This window comes from Anopheles marshallii, chromosome 3, assembly GCF_943734725.1.
Source record: "Anopheles marshallii chromosome 3, idAnoMarsDA_429_01, whole genome shotgun sequence".
Lineage (NCBI taxonomy): Eukaryota > Metazoa > Arthropoda > Insecta > Diptera > Culicidae > Anopheles > Anopheles marshallii.
In genome coordinates this window covers 6,074,559-6,092,880 of record NC_071327.1, presented here as the reverse complement: position 1 = coordinate 6,092,880, position 18,322 = coordinate 6,074,559, and the positions used below count along the sequence as shown (strand labels likewise).

Below are 18,322 nucleotides of genomic sequence, written 5' to 3'. Positions count from 1 at the left end.
GTAGTGATGATGGTGGTGGTGGTGGAAAAAAAGAGAAACGTCTGAACAAAACGGAACGAAACGGATCCACATTCCATCACCGGTTTTATAACCCGAAGGGATAAAGTAAGTATATACACGACGAAGACGGCGATGCTGCTGATGATGGAGTCGAAAGAAGCCCCTGTGGAGGTGGTGGGTCGCAAGACGCCGAGGGATGCGACGTTGGGACGTTGTTATGTTTTGGATCCGCACGCTAGAGGTGCGCACGGATAGGAAGCCAGGAATGAACGGGTCGCATTTTTGGACAGTGGGCCATATACATTTACACGGAGGAAGGGAGAGAGAGAGAGATACCAGGGGAGAGGGGATGAAGTGCTTGGCCAAGGGTTCGATCATTTAAATGGTGATGAGTCGGCGAGTGCCGTCCGGAGGAAGGTTAAGCAAACGGCTCGGTGATCCTCCTTTCAGGATCATCCAGCAACCTTCCACCTTGTTCGCTTTCGTTCGTCGTCGATGGCTTTCAACCGTCAACCAGCTGGCGCGCATATCCCGGGGGCTCTCACATTGTTGTTCTGCGAGGTTGCGTGATCTGTGAAGCTTTCCCGAAATTTCAAACCTCGCCACAGAGAATTCCTGGGCCTCAATCGCCTGCTTTTTTTGAGAACTATTAGCCGAGCGCGGACAAAACGAAGATGTGCTGAACGATTTGTTTTTCTGTTTTCCTCGGGTTTTCGCGAAGGAATATTCATTTATATCTGCGAGATTCGTTTTTGTTTTTAACCACCCTCAGCTTAGTAGCTGCTCAAAAATAAATAATTAATAATATCCAGATGTCCATTCCTATCAAATAAAGGAAAAACAATTCTAATGCAACCTTTAAGCATCTTCCGAAAAGCAAAGCAAATTTGCTGCACAGGCACGCAATGTCTAGGGAAATCGTCAAACAGTGAGAAACGGACACCCGTAGATGGAAAACTCCCTAATGACATTCCACCGCTGCTCACCATCTACTCGTACTTAGAGAGACACGCAAACGCGAAGCAATCAATTGCCATGAGCAACAATGTTGCAAACCACGATCCACCACCGGTGTTGCAGCGTTGCAACGTTGTTGCATTCGAATGCGTTTAAAGGAAAACGATTAGCGACGACGGCGTTTAAATTTTCAGCATCCTGTTTGCTGGTCCATTTGAAAACCCCCAAACTCCAACAGTCTTCCAACGCAGGATACTAACTTGTGTTTTATCTCTTTCTTTCCTTCTTTTCGCAGGAAATATTTCGTAAAGGTTACTGCAGATGGTAACGATGCAGCATGCGAGCTTTTTGTACCGTCAGCGCACCCTTAGAGGTTTGCGCACCACCTTCCCGACCTCTGCCTCCGGGTACCAGATTCCTAGCTTTAAAGTAAGTATTGCCAATATCCGTTTTGTTCGGGTGAAATAACACAGCGCGAGCTTAGAACGCAATTTAATGCTTTACGACTTAACCAATTATGTTTAGGGGCTCAGTACAATGTTGTGTGCGTTTTGGCGATTGATCACTTTCCATACCGCTTGAAGGTCTTCAGTGTGCAGAGAACTTTAATGACCCTCGGCAAGGTCTGAAGAGGTTGAACACTTGTACACGTCTCCAATTCCCCCGTCCAGGGAGAACCCGTCACGAAAACGCTTAAGATGCTGCTGTTAATGTCTTCCATGTTGACTTTAAGCCCCATTTCCGAAAGTTGTATTTATTGAGCTACACGTGCGTGTAGATCTGACACGAAGGAAGGAATGCGGTCGTTATTGTAATCTATTTTCAGAAGTTTGGTTGCCTTTTTTTGTCCTATACCGAGCACACTACACATACGAACCGGAATGTCTTAATAATCCGATTAAATTTCATGTCCACTTGTACAGCATCAGCGAACGTATTTCTCGACGTGTCACCTTCTTCAGCTCAGCTTCGAGAGATGCTTGTTTGCCGTAATTTCCGTAATAGATTAAACATTCATACGTCGCAATGACCTTGGCTCGATCGCCTCCGGGGGTGCGATTGGTTGGCGCCAGACTGCCCAATTGTTTTGAAGCATTTAATTCGATCCTCTAGAGAACGAAAGATCCATCGTACCGTCATTTGGAAATTCCTCTGTCGAAATCGATCTGGGTGACCTTTAGTTTGGTACCGACAAACGAAAAAAATCCGGAAGGATACCATAACGTTTACCAGCATTAAGAGTTACCTCCGCACCAAAGAAACCTACAAAACTCGACCAATGGTAGATGGCATTCCGTTCTTTTTAGTGCGGCATGTACCTATCCTATCGCATGTCTATCCTAGCGGCAGTTGTTGCACCCTTTTTTTTCCTCGCTCGAGAACGCACCTAATAATGATTCCATCTGCTTTATAAATCCGACCAATGGAGATGATATAGAAACGGACCCGCTGGTAACCGTGTGTGGGTCCCTTCTATTTTCAACTCCCGGCACACAAATATGTGACCCAGCGTGGAAGTTGCGTGCGTGTATGTGCGTACGCTGTGGCCTCCTTTTTCGGACGGCTTCGAGCACACCTTGGCTTCATTTCACCGGATGACCGGAGAGGGCGGCACTTGCCGGTGACGACAACGGCCACGACGCCCTGCTCTCGGTATAATCGAATCAATTAAAATTCCATCTCAACGACCCCATTAAATTGACTATGACCATCATAAATCACCCACCTACCGTTTAGTAAGAGCGGTGCCCCGAAAATTATATGATTTCTCTTAAATCTCGTTTCGAAGTTTGCTTCCTTTTTTTTAAGAAATGCACGTTAGCCTAACTTCACCGTTTTTTTGGGAAATTTGTGCGTGAACATTATGGACCATCGGGGAGGTTTGGCTGTTTGCCTTTCTACTTTTACTTCTCTCACCGCGACGGCCAATTCACGCTCGTGTATCCCCTCGTGTGCCGGTCTTTACTAGCAAACGCAGCCACTACACCACGATCGGTGTCGAACGCTTAGTGCGCTTAGTTGGGATGATTTTTGTTCTACACGAAATATTGGCATGTTATTTGATCGTTTATTGCATCTTAACGCTTAGTGTTTATAATATTAATTTTCTTCTTATTTTCTCGTTTTTCTCTTATTTGTTGTTGTAGATTATTGGGAACACCGCAGCCACGCACACTCTACTTCCTAGTCGAAGCAAAAAGTCGCGTACGCGAAGTATACGCACAAACATGCCATCACTTCTCCAAGCAAGGCATGCTGGACACGGAGCTGTTTGGGCTGGCCGTACTAATAGGTAAGTTGGCAAGGCAAGGCGAAGTTTGACTGAAGCACCATACCACCAGCCCCACGATCATCAAACTTCCGAAGCGGAGAATGTGTTGGAGGAGAATTGAGAGCGCAGGGGTTCAAGAGCGTCCCAACGATAATTAATCGTTTCTCAAAGCGAAGCTTAAAGACCAACGGACCCAGAATTGCTTGGAACCCGGGGAAGACTAAGAGAAAGAAATCAACGATCCTCTGCGATCGTGTCCTGGTCCCTGGTTGGAAGGGAAAATCAACTTCCATTCAACCGGTACACTCCGAAATGTTCGGATGACTCGTAGCTCGTAATCGGGAACACAAAAAAGGGTTGCAAGGTGCTATTTTTTCTTCTCGTTTATGTATTTTTTTGTTTTCATTTTTGTTTGGGGGGAGGAGGGTGACCACATGAACACATTCCATGCCAACACTATCGTTTCACATCAGCCCATCAACCCACATTCCGATGCTGTTGATGGTGATGATGATCTCCCCCGGCAGTTTACGATTTTTGAAAGAGGCTGGCATTCTGAGAGAGGCGAGTCCCGATTGGAGCCATTGTTTTGGGACCTATTGTGGTTAGGCACCGTTGCCTGCCAGGTTCCAAAACCCCTGGACTCGTCCACCACGAGCGATGGTTCCGATCGGTTTTGTTGCGCCTTCGATGCTTCGATGTCATAAAATTTGATATCTCTCGCTGCCATTAATTAAAAATCTCCAAAACGAAAGCAGCTTCAGACGTGGAGCGCAAAAGTTGCTCGCAGGTGATCGCCAGCCGACCTGCTTGCAACAGATATGTAGGAAAAAATCGTTTGATTCTTTGGGGATTTTGAAGAAGCTTTCTTCATCCGGTTGACAAAAGACAATGCAAAAACCAGCGTTACATTCTCCGGATGCTTTTAGACGTCTTGTCTAATTTTCTGCCATGGAAAGTCACATTATTTTGCGACTTCTCAGGTTATTTGTTTAAAAAAATCCTTGTTTTCAGTAAATCTAATCAATGCACTCAGAACCCCAAAACACGCTAAATCAGCCAGTTCATAATGGAACATTTAAGTAACAACAAGCAAGAATCTCCCGCGCGCAGCTTCCAGAACTTAACGTACTGGGATGATATTAGGGCTAGCTCGTGAATAGGGAGTAGGGCCAGGGAAAGGGATTCACCTCTTGAAGAAGGCAAAATAAAGAACAATAAAACTGATTGCGCCTGGCAAGGGAACTCACACACCAACACAGGCCCTCAATACGGAGAAACTGGCGCAGGAGGCAAGCGAGCTACCTGAATTACTGAAACACGCGTCTTATGTCTTTCTGAAGCCTACTAAAATGAAATTCCTCGTGCCTTGTTTTCCGCTACTTCTCTTCCACTACCGCGCTCCCGGGGTGTCCGAGTCTTTTTCTCTCCCCCGACCATGCTAGCATACAGAGGGAAATGTCTTCTTTTCCCTATTCTCTGCTTCTTTCTTCTTCCTTCCCCGAGATCGCTATTCGATCGCGCCCGCTTCCTTTCGTCTCTTCTAGCGTGATCGCGCGCGCGCGTTTTTTTTTGCTTGCTCTTATTCCCAATTCTTCTTCTTCCATCGCCGTGCTTGGAACCTGAAAAGGGACTCCGATAGGTACGGACCCCATCGTTCAATGCGCGCGGTACGGCGATTCCCGCCGAAATACACCACACCAAGCAGCAGCAAGCAGGGCGACGCCAAAAAGAAAATTCTTCATCCCACCAATGCGCCCCGCTCCCCATCCCAACGCCTGTTTTCCGCACCCGTTCACGAAGCGAGGGTTGCTCCCAACTCCAAAAGGCCCGCATTCGCGATTCAATTCCCTTTGCCTATCCCACCGCGGCCCGTTGCACAGCATCCACCGTCCCCCCAAATACTACTATACATCGTTATCTGCATACCTTTAGTGTGTGTGGTAAGGGGTGGTGGAAACAAAAATGCTTTTCCATGTGTATGTGTTTGTTAGTATCGTGCGCAGCAACGTCGTAATATTCCTTTTACCAAAGCTGCCTCCTCTTCTTTCTCCTGTGGCTCTTTTTTTTTCTTCTGCCTGCTGAGGGCAGCTAATGTCCCTGGACAGGTTTGCTGTCCGAATGGCGGCGAAGACGACGACGACAACGACGACAACCAAGAGACCAGTGTGCGCAGCATCACAGCCAACGACAAGCGCGTTTTCTCTTTCGTGCTCACTAAGCGATCATGGCATGCCTTGTGGTCCGGGCATGCCGTTCCTTCCGTGCGTTCGTCTCCTTTCCGTGCGTTCAAGTCTCCTGCCGATCTCGATTTTTCAAAACCCTCTGTCTCTTTTGGCTCTGGATCATGCTGTTTAAAACACCGCGTGTTTCGGGTTCGAGCCGTTCCGACTCTCCGGTGCTGTGTGTTTGTCTGTTTTTTTTTGTAACTCCTCTGGTTTTTCCTTCTTCAAGAGTATTTTATTATATGTTTCCGCACATAAACTTCTTCCTTACGAAAAGGTCCTTGTTTCCGTTTATGCGGTTTGCAGTGCTGTTATATTGCAATACTTTTTATAAACGTTTATACATATTGTCATTATGAAACAATACAATGAGCAAGCGTTTTTCTTGTAAGTTTAGCGATCACCATAAACATTGTAAATTTCTTGGAGCAAATTGCACCAACATCATACCGATAGTGTTACATTTTTAGAATATTTATCGAAAAACCAATTTTAAAACACTCACACATTCCATTGTGGTGGACAATCACAAAAAACAATAAAATTTTCGAATAAAAAATTACTCAACTTACGTGCTGTGCACGATACATCACCCGGAGCCTGTATATATTTTGTCCTTGGTTGTCGTTATTTTGTTTATTCAACGTTAAGTTCACCCCGAACGACCAACAAAATTCTGAAGAAAGCAACTGAACGATCGCCAAAAAAAACAAAACAACAAAAAAAAAATCCTTACCGACCCTCAAACAGACAGCCACACCATGGCTACGAGACGATTGATGATGAAGGCATTCCAAAGGGGACGCATTTCGATGTCCACTCACGGGTTTCCCGTTTTGCGCGCGCGGGCAAAGCGCACAGTTGCGGGAATCGAAACTGCGATTTACATAATCGATTTGTATTTGTCATCATCAATTTTGCTTTCGGACATTGATTTTTCCATTCTTTCGGGTTAAGTGTGTCCGTTCTTTCGCGTTGTGCTTGGGCTTTACATCCACTGCAGAGTTCGTCGCTTGTCGTTGATGTCTTTTGGATGATGACAACTAGCGACGAACTTATTGCCTCCTGGAAAAGTTTATCGAATCCAAGTAGTCCATTGGCTAGCATTAAAAAATGACATTGTTTAATATTAATTCTTTTCATTTGTTGTTTTAAAGTATTTCATCACAGCAACCAAAGAGTCTGAGTAATTTAGACGTAGCTTAGACACACCATAAAGTTAATAGGTTTCCAAACGTTAAGTTAAAAAAATCACACACGATGACGTAAAGCTTTTATAAACATCACCCGAAACATGACACTACCAGGTCAGGTCAACTAAATCACAACTCCCAATACAGCGACAGCACCCCGTCCACTCTTACGCAATGTGTCTGTTTCAAAAATGTCACCGTGAAGCGTATGGACTACGGTCGATAGTTTAACACCTTTCTTTTCCGTTGGGAGATATTTTTAGTCAGCCAAAGAGCTCCGCTTTGTTTCTGGCGTTGGTGTTGTCTTTCCGAAACAGAATGTGGTTCAATCTGGTTTTTTTTAACGAAAATTTTGTCGCTGTTTTCGCGACTTGATCGTGTAGCGCAAGACGCGCATCACACGTGAGCCGAAAGTTCAACCCCGCAGGCAAAATGGCTGCCACGATGTCGCTTGGGCCCGCTATTGGGGACTGTGGGTATCGATCGCGTGATCGCGGTGAGTGGCCGCGGGGACTCGCCTCACGCTCGTCCACTGCATTGTGTACGTCTGTGGCTGTGGCCGGCATGAAATCCGTAGCCCATAAACGCCTGCCGAGCAGCCTCTTTTTCGAAAGAGAGTCGATCAAAGTTGCGAAGCTTTCGCGGGTACGATCAATGATCTTGCATGTGTGTGTGTATGGATGGGGGATGGAGAGGGATGGAAGGCAAGAGAAGCTACCCCGGTGGAAGCTCTTTACTTTCTGCGGCATGCGGTATCTGTTTGCCACCCGTAGCCACCCTTCACTTCAGGCTTTCGATTCATTGCCATCATCGCGCACTGGATCGCATAACCCTCTTCCAACCGAGGCTTCACGTTTAGCGACGACGACACGGCAACCCCCAACGGGTGACGATCGTGGCGCACGGAACAGATGAAAAAGACGAACGAAAAAAAAAAACTGGAATTTCCTCCCAGGCACTGTTTCTCGACTCCCGCGAACTCCTCGGGTGTTCCGCTCGTTCGCGCTTCCACGCAAAGTGTCGCATTCCCGCATTCTCCTCAGCGTTGTGGTATTCATTCAGCGAGGCTGGTTGATCCGAATTCCAGCGTATTCCTCCATCTCGCGCAATGCGCCCAACCCAACCACGTTCACGAAAAGACAGCTCACCCCCTTGCCACCGTCACGGGGTTGGTTCGGAATTCATTCCGATGAACCGATTCGATTCGATTCAAAACTCGATCCCTCTTCTGTTGTACGCTGGGTGGTGTGTATGTGTGTACGTTCCGCGAACTCTAAATGGCATCTGGACAGCTGGGGCTTTGCTGTGTGCGTCCGTCGGTCGATTGTAGGCTTTTTTGCCATTCCATGCTACAACCTGATCGGACGAATACCGGGATCGTTGTCTAGTGGGTATTTATTTGTCCAACTTTTATTTCGACCGCCTTCGAGTTTAGCAAATGTTTTGTGACGTTTTTTGTAGTTATCACATCACAGAGCGTGTGGTTTTTAAAACTTTTAAATTAGTGATTAAGAAAATACTTTTGCTATTTAAAGAAACAATTTGAGTTCGATCAGATATTGGTATGCAACAGAACAATTAACTCTAATCGAACGAATGGCAATAGAGCCTTCACATTAGGATAGAACTTCAAGCGTTGTGATTTAAACCAACGATATTTGTTTGTCTTCTTTAAACTATCGTAAAGCAACCGTGAAAGGGTAAAGGTAGGAATACAATTGAAGAAACCAAAACTCATTACTTGAGCTTGATCAAGAGTCAAAGATCTCTTGCTCTCTCGCATTATCTTCGGCTGAAGAGGAGAAATGCGGCTTAGCAGGGTTGTCGTTCCATAGCCACCACTTCCCAGCATTTTACTGTGGCCAACGACCATGACTACAGCGGACACCGGGGGCCCTTCCAGTCATCGCATACTTGAATCGATGGAATTCATTCCCTCATCTCCGATCGATGACTTCATCGGATCATTGAATCTTTCGCGTCTCCTTCTCTCGCACACACATATACACTCTTTCACCGTGCACTTGACCCTTCAGCAGTGTCTGAGGCACTGGGCAGTGCAAGATCGACCATATGGCATGCGTCACAGCACCGGACTCCAATCATTCACAAGCACAACGGAAGGAGTATACGGTTGGCGCCAGTAGTATGGCGCCATGCGTGCATTCGGTGACAATTAGGTGGATTGTTGCAATTGTTCGCAAAGCGCATGTCGAAGTAAATGAAGCCCCATTAGGGCACGTTCCCGGAAACTTCCCAGCTCGAACAGCGCCATGCACATGTTCGAAGGGTTTTACGCTAACGAACGGCAATTATTAATGGCAGAGAAAACCTTGACATACCACCGGCGGGCCGAATATGGAACTGTCTACGATCGTGTCCCTGTTTTAGGAGTTGTTGCAGAAGGCATTTAAATATCTCTCCAATATGACCTTGCGGAAATTGATTTGACGGTGTTGTCTTCCATATCTCCCAACAGATGGCGAGTACCTGTTCGCCGATCCCGAGAGCAAACTGTCCAAGTACGGACCAAAAAGCTGGCGTTCCTCGCACACTCATGTAAGTTACTTGGTGCTGCTGCTGCTGCTTGTGCTTTATCTCAGCAAATCGATACTAATGACTTCCTTTCCTCAGGGCCTGGACGCCAACGGGAAACCTCTCCTGGAGCTACACTTTCGCGTGCAGTTCTACATCGAGAGTCCGCTGATGCTGCGAGATGAAGTCTCCCGGCACAACTACTATCTGCAGCTGAAGTACAACGCGGTCAACCGGGACCTGCCGAAGGAGTGCTCCGAGCAGAGTTTGCTGTTGCTCGGTGGGCTTTCCTTGCAGGCGGATCTCGGTGACACCGTGTCGGAGGATGCAGATACATCATTACCCGCCGCTCCATCAGTGAAATCAATCTCCACGTCCACCGTAACCGTACCGGGACAATCCTCCGCTGGTGCCGGATCGAATGTGGGTGTTGTTAACGTACATGCCATTAACACCGGTAGCATTACCGGTAGTGGTAGCAGCACATGCAGCAGTAGTAACAGCAGTACCACCAGTAACAGCAGTGCCACCAGCAACAACTCCAGCACCACATCAGCCTCTTCGCCCAATCCCTCGGGTGGTTCTTCATCAGCATCGTCAACATCGACCGCACCATCATCATCCACCGCTGCGGCTGGATCCCTGTTGAATGCTTCCGTCGTTGGTCAATCCTCCACAGCGAACGATGGCGGAAATGCCGCTGGTAGCGGCAATAATGGCAGTGGTTCTCCTTCGGTGGAATACTTCCGCCCGGACGAATACCTCAACCCGGCGCTCCGATCAGCGTGGGGCATCTCGGCCGTCACCACGTGCCACCGGGAGAACCGTGGGCTTTCACGGGCCGATGCCGAAACGCACTACATCCGCGAAGCGTGCAACCTGAACGAAGCGATCAACGCACACATCTTCCGTATGAAGCAGTCCAAGAACGAGACCGGTCTCGGCACGGTGTCGCTAAGCATCTACGCCAAGGGTATCCGGATTGCTACGGATGGCAGCTCGACGGCAACCACCTTCCACTGGCCGCACATTGGCAAGTTGAGCTTCGATCGGAAAAAGTTCGAGATCCGCTCCGGCGACAGTAAGATCACGCTCTACTCTACCAACGATGATAAGAACAAGATGATACTGGCACTGTGCCGTGAGACGCATCAGTTCTCGATGAAGATCGCACCACGACTGACGGAGGCGATCAAGCGCGAGGAGGAGGAAAGCAGCTGCATCCACGGCTATCCGTATTTGTACTCGCGTGCCTTGAACCTGCCGTACAAGAGCAAAAGCGACCAGCGCATCTCGGTAATCTCGAGTACCAGCTCCAACACCACCTCGGGTATCGTAAGTGACCGCGTACATTCAGAGGACGAGCTGGAGATCATGATCAACACACCGCCGACGGCTACGCTCGCCGCACCATCTACGGAAAGTCTCGCCCTGGCGCATCTGCTCGACTGCCCGAGTGTGTCCCGCCAGACATCTTCCGTGGGGCAGGTATCCTTGAAGGAGCTGGAGGGTACGTTTGCGGCCCTTGCGGTCGGCCGAACGACTAACCTGAACGCGTCCAATTCCGCCATCACGAGCAACAGTAACAGCACTAGCAGCGACAATGGTAGCGTGGAAGGAAAACCGGACCGCCCTGGTAAGGATTGTGATTCGTCGCCTTCCTCGCAGCACAACATCGGATCGCAGTGCTCGTCGACCTGCAGCACCGTTGTGGTGGCCACGGATTGTCTCAGTCTGCCTCAAAGCTCGACCGCAACCAGCACCACAACGCTTAGCAATGGTGGTGCCGGAGGAACGATGGTACAGTCGACTATCAGTCCCGACCGACGGCAAACATCCACCTGCAGCAGCTTGGTGTTGGGCTTTAGTCACACGGCGCAGAACAGTACGCTGAGTGTGGCTACCAGCACCTGTCTGGATCATGACATCAACGAGGAGGAGGAAGAAACACACTCCGGTGTGTACACGATTGCGCACGTGCCGCCGACCGAAACGAGCGGTGTGTACACGATGAACAGCAGCGAACTTACTGGACAGTCGTCGGAGATTGCAGAGTCGGAATCGCACGAGAGCTCCCACTACGGTAGCTTCCAGCCGTGTCGGAGCGAGATGGCAGATCCGCTGGAACCGGTCGATTCGGTCGATGGTGATTATCATCGACCGCGGCTTGACAGTGGGCTGAACAGCGAGTTCCGGATGCGGTCGGACTCGAACGTTAGTGCGGCGGGTTCTTTCCGCGGCGATGGTAGCGATCCGACGGACAACAAGCATTCACTGCTAAGTGCCGAGGAGTTGACCGATTTGATCGTGGGCCGTGGCACATATCCATCCCGCAAAACCGTCAGCCACACGCTCGATTCGGACTGTGACTACGTGACGCTACCGCTCCCGCTCGAGGGCGAAAGTTACCTGCAGGGCAGCGAAGACACGGCCCCCACCGAGGACGAGTACGACGATGAAGTGCTACCTCCGGCTCCACCAAAACGCATCGACAGCAACATGGCGGCTTCGGTCGTTCCATCGCGACCACCCCAGCTACTGCAGCAGGTGGAACCGGCTGGCGGAGCACCTCCACCGCCTCCACCATACAATGCGCATCACGAAACGACCGGACTACGTGGTCCGGACATTCGGGCACACGCCGCACCGGACCCGGAAGCTCCAGCGATCCCATTGCGTGACCCTCCGCCCTATCCACAGAAACCGATTGCGATGCGCAAAAGTCCAGTACTGCCACCGAACCTGCCGGTCACCCCCGTCCTAACGGCTGCTCCAGTGTCGGAGGAAGTGACGGCAAGGTTTATCAAAACCCGGCCACAGATCAACATTCAAAAGGCGCATGCCAGCGTCGTTGGAGAAACTCCAAAGCCCAGCTATGCCGCACCAACCGTGAACAATATTGGCAACCTCTCGCAGGCAACGCCACCGCCACCGCCCCCACCCGTACCGTCGAGTGCGGTCGGCATACCGGCGTACAATTTGCATCCTAATCACAAAGCCATAACCTCGCCACCGCCACCATACCCGGAGATGCCGAAACCGCCACCCCATCGTACGACCGCGTGTGTGCTGCTGCCCGTCATCAAACCGCGCCAATACCACCCACCACCTCCACCAACCATCCCAAGGCAACCGCCACCTCCGCCACCGCCCCACTCGCTGGCCACGGTTTACTCGGGCCAGCTGGCACGGTCGCAGATTGAGCTGTACCAGCAGCAGCTGTACAGTGATGTGGACTATGTGATCTACCCGATACAGGATCCGTCCATCAGTCAGCAGGAGTACTTGGACGCGAAGCAAGGCTCCATCCTGGCGGCCATGGCACAGAGTCCCCCACCACCGCCCTACCTCGCTTACCACACCGTACGGGCGCACAACCGTAGCTGGGATGCGTGCAAAAACCACACCATCTATCGCAGTACGCCCTACCTGTCGATGGCACTCTCGTCCAACTCCCGGTACGCATCGACCCAGAACCTCTCCGACACGTACGTCCAACTGCCGGGTGCATACTCGCCGCTGTACAGTCCCTCGGTAGCCAGTCTCTGCTCCTCTTACGAGCCTCCTCCACCACCGCCGCTGCGTCCCCGACCGATGGTGTCGTCCTCCAAGGCGGCCACCTCCTCCATGCAATCGAACGGTGCACATATGTCGATGGCATCCACCGGTCCATCGCCCGCCCTGTTCGCTCGGTCCCGCTCGGACGATAATATCCTCAACTCGATCGAAAGCACACCGAAGATACGACGCCATCCGCCACCGCCGCCACCACCGCCATACGAAAGCAAGAAGGCCATCCGTAAGCCACCGCTTCCGCTACCGACACCGCCATCACCGATGGAGAAGATCATTCCGAAACCACCGGTTGCCATCCCGTCACCATCGCAGCAGCCACCCGTTGCGTTCAATCCCGAACGACCTCCGGAAGGTAAGTCTAAAATTTTTTAAACGCTGCAACGTAATACATGTACTAAACATTTTTTCTATATTTTTTTTAGTACCAGCTAAACCAACACCACCGAAACCGAGCGGTCCGAGCGCTAAGCTGCAAGCGCAGATCAAGAAGCAATATCCCGACTTTGACATGACCACGGTGGCATCGATGACGGACCAATCGCCGAACGATCACACCTCGATCGACATCAAGACACTGCGCGAGAAGAGCAAAAATCTCGACCTGCCGCTCATATCGGCGCTCATGCACGATCGCTCCTTGCTTAGACAGACGCGCGCCTTCGTCCTGCCGAAGCACCCGAAAACGAACGGTTCCCTCGGTATGCCGAAAGGTGCCGGCGGTACCGGTACGGTGCCCGGTACGGCTACGATCAACGGAGAACCGCCGAACGGCAATGGTGGATCACCGCCCGGTAGCAATCCATCGTCCAAAGCGAAATATCCCGTGTCCGGACTGTCAACAACGCAGCTGGCCAAACCCCGCAAGACGTCTGCCAGCCATCGTCATCCGAACGACAAGCTGCCACCGCTACCGGGTCAAACGGGTCCGGGCCAAACTGGTCCAACGGCTGAGGGCAATAACTACGTCATGGATCCAACACCGACCCCGATCAAACAGAAAAGCTTCAGCTCCTCCCAACCCAGTGCCTGATGAGGAGTAGGAGACCATTGAAGATTTGCGTATATCGCCCGGGGGTGGCATTTCTTTTCCCACCGACAACCATCTCTCTGCAAATGCTATCATTGCCTTCCCATGTTTTTGGCAAATCTTCATCCCATCGTTCAGGTTGCAGTATTTGTAGTATTTATATTCGTTCGCCATCACTATTTACCGACCACCTGGACCTAGTTAGTGTCTGTGCGCGATATCTTCAACTGCACTCACTTCCACTGTAATGAAGCTCGGAGCTATAATCATGACGTGGATGTTTGTAATGCTAGGTTACATGAACACGGACGGTTGTGATGGGGCGAGAAAGTAGAAAGATAAAAACCAGATAAATCTGTAAAACTAACTCGTAATGCTAGGTGTGGACGTGCACGGTATGTTCGGCAAATTACTCAGGATTATTAATCTCGTTTTCTTCGATTAGTACTTTTTTTTTGGTTATTCGCGCATGAGAGTGTAATGCGGAATCGAATAGGAACGCGTCTCCGTATCGTACTTTGTTTTTATAAAACTTTTAACGGTAGTATTTTAACTATGTGTACTGTAAATAGAATAGAAGGAACCTTACGAAAATCACATACACAAATTTCCCCATCAGACAAAATCAAATGAGCGGACGAATCTGTGCTGATGTGGTTGTATGACATGTGTGGAATGGTATAGAAATATAGTTAGACAGGTGCCAAGGTTCGGATCGAACGGAATACGTTGCCAGGAAAATGGAAGAATATCCAAAATAATGTTACACAACAAACGGCAGACAGTAGATAAATGGAGTGAAAGCGCATAAGCAAAAAGGCAGTCTCATAAGTACTAACTTTTACGGAGAACAAGACTAATTTAGAGCCTAGAGAAAAAAAAGCGGACTGATCTTGCTATCTATCGGATGTAAAAAGAAAAGAAAAAAAAACGAATCGTAAAAACCGTGATCAAATTTATAGAGGAAGGAAAATAGATGAAACAGAAAAACCATTACAAAAAAAGCATTCAAAATTAAATCATATCTGCTTATGTTTTCGCACGTTTATCAATGTAAAATGAAAGGGTTCTAATTTATCCAGGTCTCACTATTATGTTGTTTTTATTTTTCATTTATAACATTTTGTCCAAAATATTCCACTACGTTTTGGCATTAGTTTATCAAAATTAGTACATCGAATTGTGTAGTTCTTTTGTTGGTAAAATTTAACACCGAGCTACAGCTGCTCGATACTTAAACATTTAGATATTTAGGACTCGCTTTATGTTTTGCTCAAACATGGCGACATATGGTTGGCCTTCATTTTTACAAATCTCGGTTCTACTGTAGCTTCGGTTCTTGCAAAAGAAAAAGTATGATGAAAGCAAGTGTATAAATAGGTTTGAATTTCATTGTTTTTTGGTATGAGGGAACACATAACACAGTTGCAAAACTATAAACCCGAACTCGAACTCGGGAACGCAAGCGTAAGGAAAACAGCAGCGGGAGCGTTGTTCGGTTCGATCGTATATAAGAACTTGTTAAGTGACTAGCGGTACTACTGATAGGTTTTAATAGCTATTTAATCGTTTTTTTTTTCATACACGTACACGGTCCCTCCAAAACACCTAGGATTGGGAACGTTCCCATGTCGGGCGGTGCGTTTAGGTTTAGGGAAGCAAACGGGCAACTCTCTCTTACCGGTTCGGTTCGCTTCTTCATCCATTCCTAAAAGGCAGGTTTTGTTGTTAGAGCGTTAGCTAGTTAGACGATACGAGTTAGGGATGTTCGGATATGTTGAGATTGAGAAATGTATAACACGTGGCACCAGCTTAACAGCACACGCACATCGCAACTGCTTCATCGACAAACGTCGTCAAACACGATCGGTTGCGTGTGCGTGCGTGGTGTTACAGGGCAGGCTTCTTTTTAAATGTCAAACTATTTGTTTGTTTTTTATTAACAAACTTCCATTTATAATATTAGTTATTAATAATATTTTTATGTTTAGATAGGCAACCAGCAAATGAAAATAAAATCTAGAGATCTAATGAAACAATACAATTCAACATGGGCGCGCACTCTTTCATTGCATTACTGGGTTCCCAGGGACACTGATGACACCAGGGACGACATCGCGCTATGGCTGGATGGGGGGGGGGGGGGGGGGGGGGGAAAGCAGGGGGGAAGATGGGACTGACGGTTGCTTTGATAACCATTTTGTAACATTCAAGGGACCAAGAAGCAGCTCGCACCCGAACAGCGGAGGGATCTGTAAAGCGTACATAGGTGTGTTAATCTTCCACTCAACTCGTAGCTGCATCCGGTGGCGAATTCCTACCATTTCCATTCCAGCTTTCCAGTTGGTCAGTTTTATTTGTGCAACTTTACCACTATCGTCTCCAGTGGGTTTATTTCGAAACGATCGAAATAGACACGCTCGTGCTTGAGCGAAGACCCGGCAATGATTTCTCCACTGTAAAACATGGCGGTCAGATCGAGCGATACTCGCTTCTGACCTAGGTTGGCAATCGTGGCAAAAGAGTTTCGTCGCGGGTACCATCGTTGTATGACGAGAATTTCGTTCTGGTTCGACTTGATGTCCGTGTTCGGTAGTGTCTTTTCTTCCTTGACGACCGCATTCAGGTAGATCGAGGGTGAGCGTTTGCGAAGGGCGATCGCTTCAATCACGTAGTCCAGATGGTGCAGCGAGGCGGAAGCACTGCGTGGTAACCACGGTAGCGAACCACGGCTTGTGAACTGATTCTGGGCACTGTCCCACACCATCGTGGCTAGATGGTGCAGATGCTGCGTATCGACATGCTCACCCTTCGGATCGTTCGCTTCCTCGAGCGATATCTCATCGCCGTAGAAGATGCTGGGTGTACCGGGAAGCGTAAGTTCCATCAGGGTTGCCGCGAGTGTCGCATTCGGACTAAGGCCAGATGCGAGTCTACGCTGCGACACACTTCCTAGGCTCCAGTGTACCCACGGATGATCGACTCCACGTAACAGACGACCCTGTATGGCATCCTGTACCGTGGATGCAATCCCATCCGTACCATTGCTCACATCCAGATACACATCGACCAGATCCACCTTGGACAGCACATCGCGCACTACACCTTCCGGTAGCTGCTGCACCAGCTTCTGTCCCACCATCAGTATACGATCAGGGCCAAGCAGATACTTCCACTCTTTTACGTTCTCCACTAACAGTGGATCATCGGCAAAGTGTTCCAGCCCCTTAACGTAGAACCCATCCACGCCGGTGCGAGTTAACCAGAAGCGAAGCACGTCCGAGATGACCGTACCATCGCCTTTGGTCGCAACCGATCGCGACAGTCGCAAGAACTCACTCGTTATCATATCGCCATCGGTACGATTCGGCAGCCGATCAACATCGATCGTCGGTGGACTGAGATGCTCCAGGAACGGATGTATTGGGAGATCGAGCACAAGCGATATGTTGCGTTCGTGCAGGGTGGCCGCCAATTTCTGAATGTCTTCCACCTTCCCGAGCACTTCGTCCACGTCCAGCAGTGAGGTAACCTCTTGAAAGTGGTCCGGATAGTGCTTCGACGGGAAGATCGAATTCAACCGAACCGCTGCAATTCCGAGCGTTTTGAAGTACTCCGCACGTCCAATCAAGCCCCGAATGTCTCCGAGTCCATCGTCGTTGGTGTCCTGAAAACTGGCGGGAAATACTTCGTAGAACACGGATCCCTTGTACCACGTTGCACTGAAACGGAAAGATTTAACTCGGAATTAATTTTCAATACCAACAGGGGCTTCATGTCGTCACACTTACGGTGGATTGCAGGATTTGGGCAGGGTAGCGATCATGGCAACCACGATAGCGACCATCGCAACGATCAGCGCAAGAAACACGAAGAACGTACACTTCCGTATCAGCGGCCAGTTCCAGTGCACGAAGCCGGGCATATCCTTCGTGACTGCGATACCCAAGCTAGCTGCATGATGCATCGAACCGTCCTGGCTCGCCTTTACGACGTCACTCTTCTTGCGCAGATGCTGATAGGTGTTGTGGCTGAACAGATTTCCGGCACCAGCACCGACCGGTGCAACCATACCAATGCCCGAGCTGCCGGAGGAACTGCTCGTTTCGGCAGCCTGATCATCGTCTCCTGTAACCGAATCGCGAACATGGTTGTCCGTTGCGTTACCCATACTCGGTGTTAGTGGGTGCGAAAAATCCAACGGTGGGCTCGGTGTCTCCGGGAGTAACAAACAGGTGGAGGCGTCCTCCTCCGGCAGAAATGTCGATACCGAGGGTGAGGTTGTTAATGAGTCCGGTAACAAATCCGCCCCAAGTAGGGTGGGATCTGTCGATATCTGCAGGTGATTCATTTTTCCTCTCGCTTTAGTCGTCGCACAAGCACTCGCACACTTGTATCTATCGTCAGCAATACGTAACAATCTATCTACCTCACGCTGCACAACGAAAGTGAGGAAACTGTTTTTTTTTTGTTTCTTCACTCTAACACACTCACAGCGCAGATGACACAGTTTTCAGATGCCGAATTTTCATTAACA

At 49.2% G+C, this 18,322-nt stretch overlaps 2 protein-coding genes across 2 annotated transcripts; one reads left to right on the top strand and one right to left on the bottom strand.

Annotated features, from left to right (window-relative positions):
• The first annotated feature begins 1,294 nt into the window (after positions 1-1,294).
• Positions 1,295-13,788, top strand: LOC128711237 (protein expanded). Its single transcript, XM_053806104.1, has 5 exons — positions 1,295-1,386; positions 3,105-3,250; positions 9,127-9,206; positions 9,282-13,110; positions 13,181-13,788. Exons 1-5 carry the CDS (start codon positions 1,295-1,297, stop codon positions 13,786-13,788), a joined length of 4,755 nt encoding a protein of 1,584 aa, XP_053662079.1.
• Positions 13,789-16,138: 2,350 nt separating this feature from the next.
• LOC128715063 (neutral and basic amino acid transport protein rBAT-like) lies at positions 16,139-18,136 on the bottom strand. The gene is made up of 2 exons (XM_053809946.1): positions 17,577-18,136; positions 16,139-17,507 (listed from the first exon to the last, which is right to left on the bottom strand). Exons 1-2 carry the CDS (start codon positions 18,134-18,136, stop codon positions 16,139-16,141), a joined length of 1,929 nt encoding a protein of 642 aa, XP_053665921.1.
• Between the last annotated feature and the right edge of the window lie 186 nt (positions 18,137-18,322).

Coding starts and splice junctions, on each gene's coding strand:
- LOC128711237 (XM_053806104.1), top strand. CDS start 1,295: ATGCGAGCTTTTTGTACCGTCAGCGCACCCTTAGAGGTTTGCGCACCA. Junction 3,251..9,126: donor TGGGCTGGCCGTACTAATAG/GTAAGTTGGCAA, acceptor ATCTCCCAACAG/ATGGCGAGTACCTGTTCGCC. Junction 13,111..13,180: donor TCCCGAACGACCTCCGGAAG/GTAAGTCTAAAA, acceptor TATTTTTTTTAG/TACCAGCTAAACCAACACCA.
- LOC128715063 (XM_053809946.1), bottom strand. CDS start 18,136: ATGAATCACCTGCAGATATCGACAGATCCCACCCTACTTGGGGCGGAT. Junction 17,508..17,576: donor CCCAAATCCTGCAATCCACC/GTAAGTGTGACG, acceptor TTTCCGTTTCAG/TGCAACGTGGTACAAGGGAT.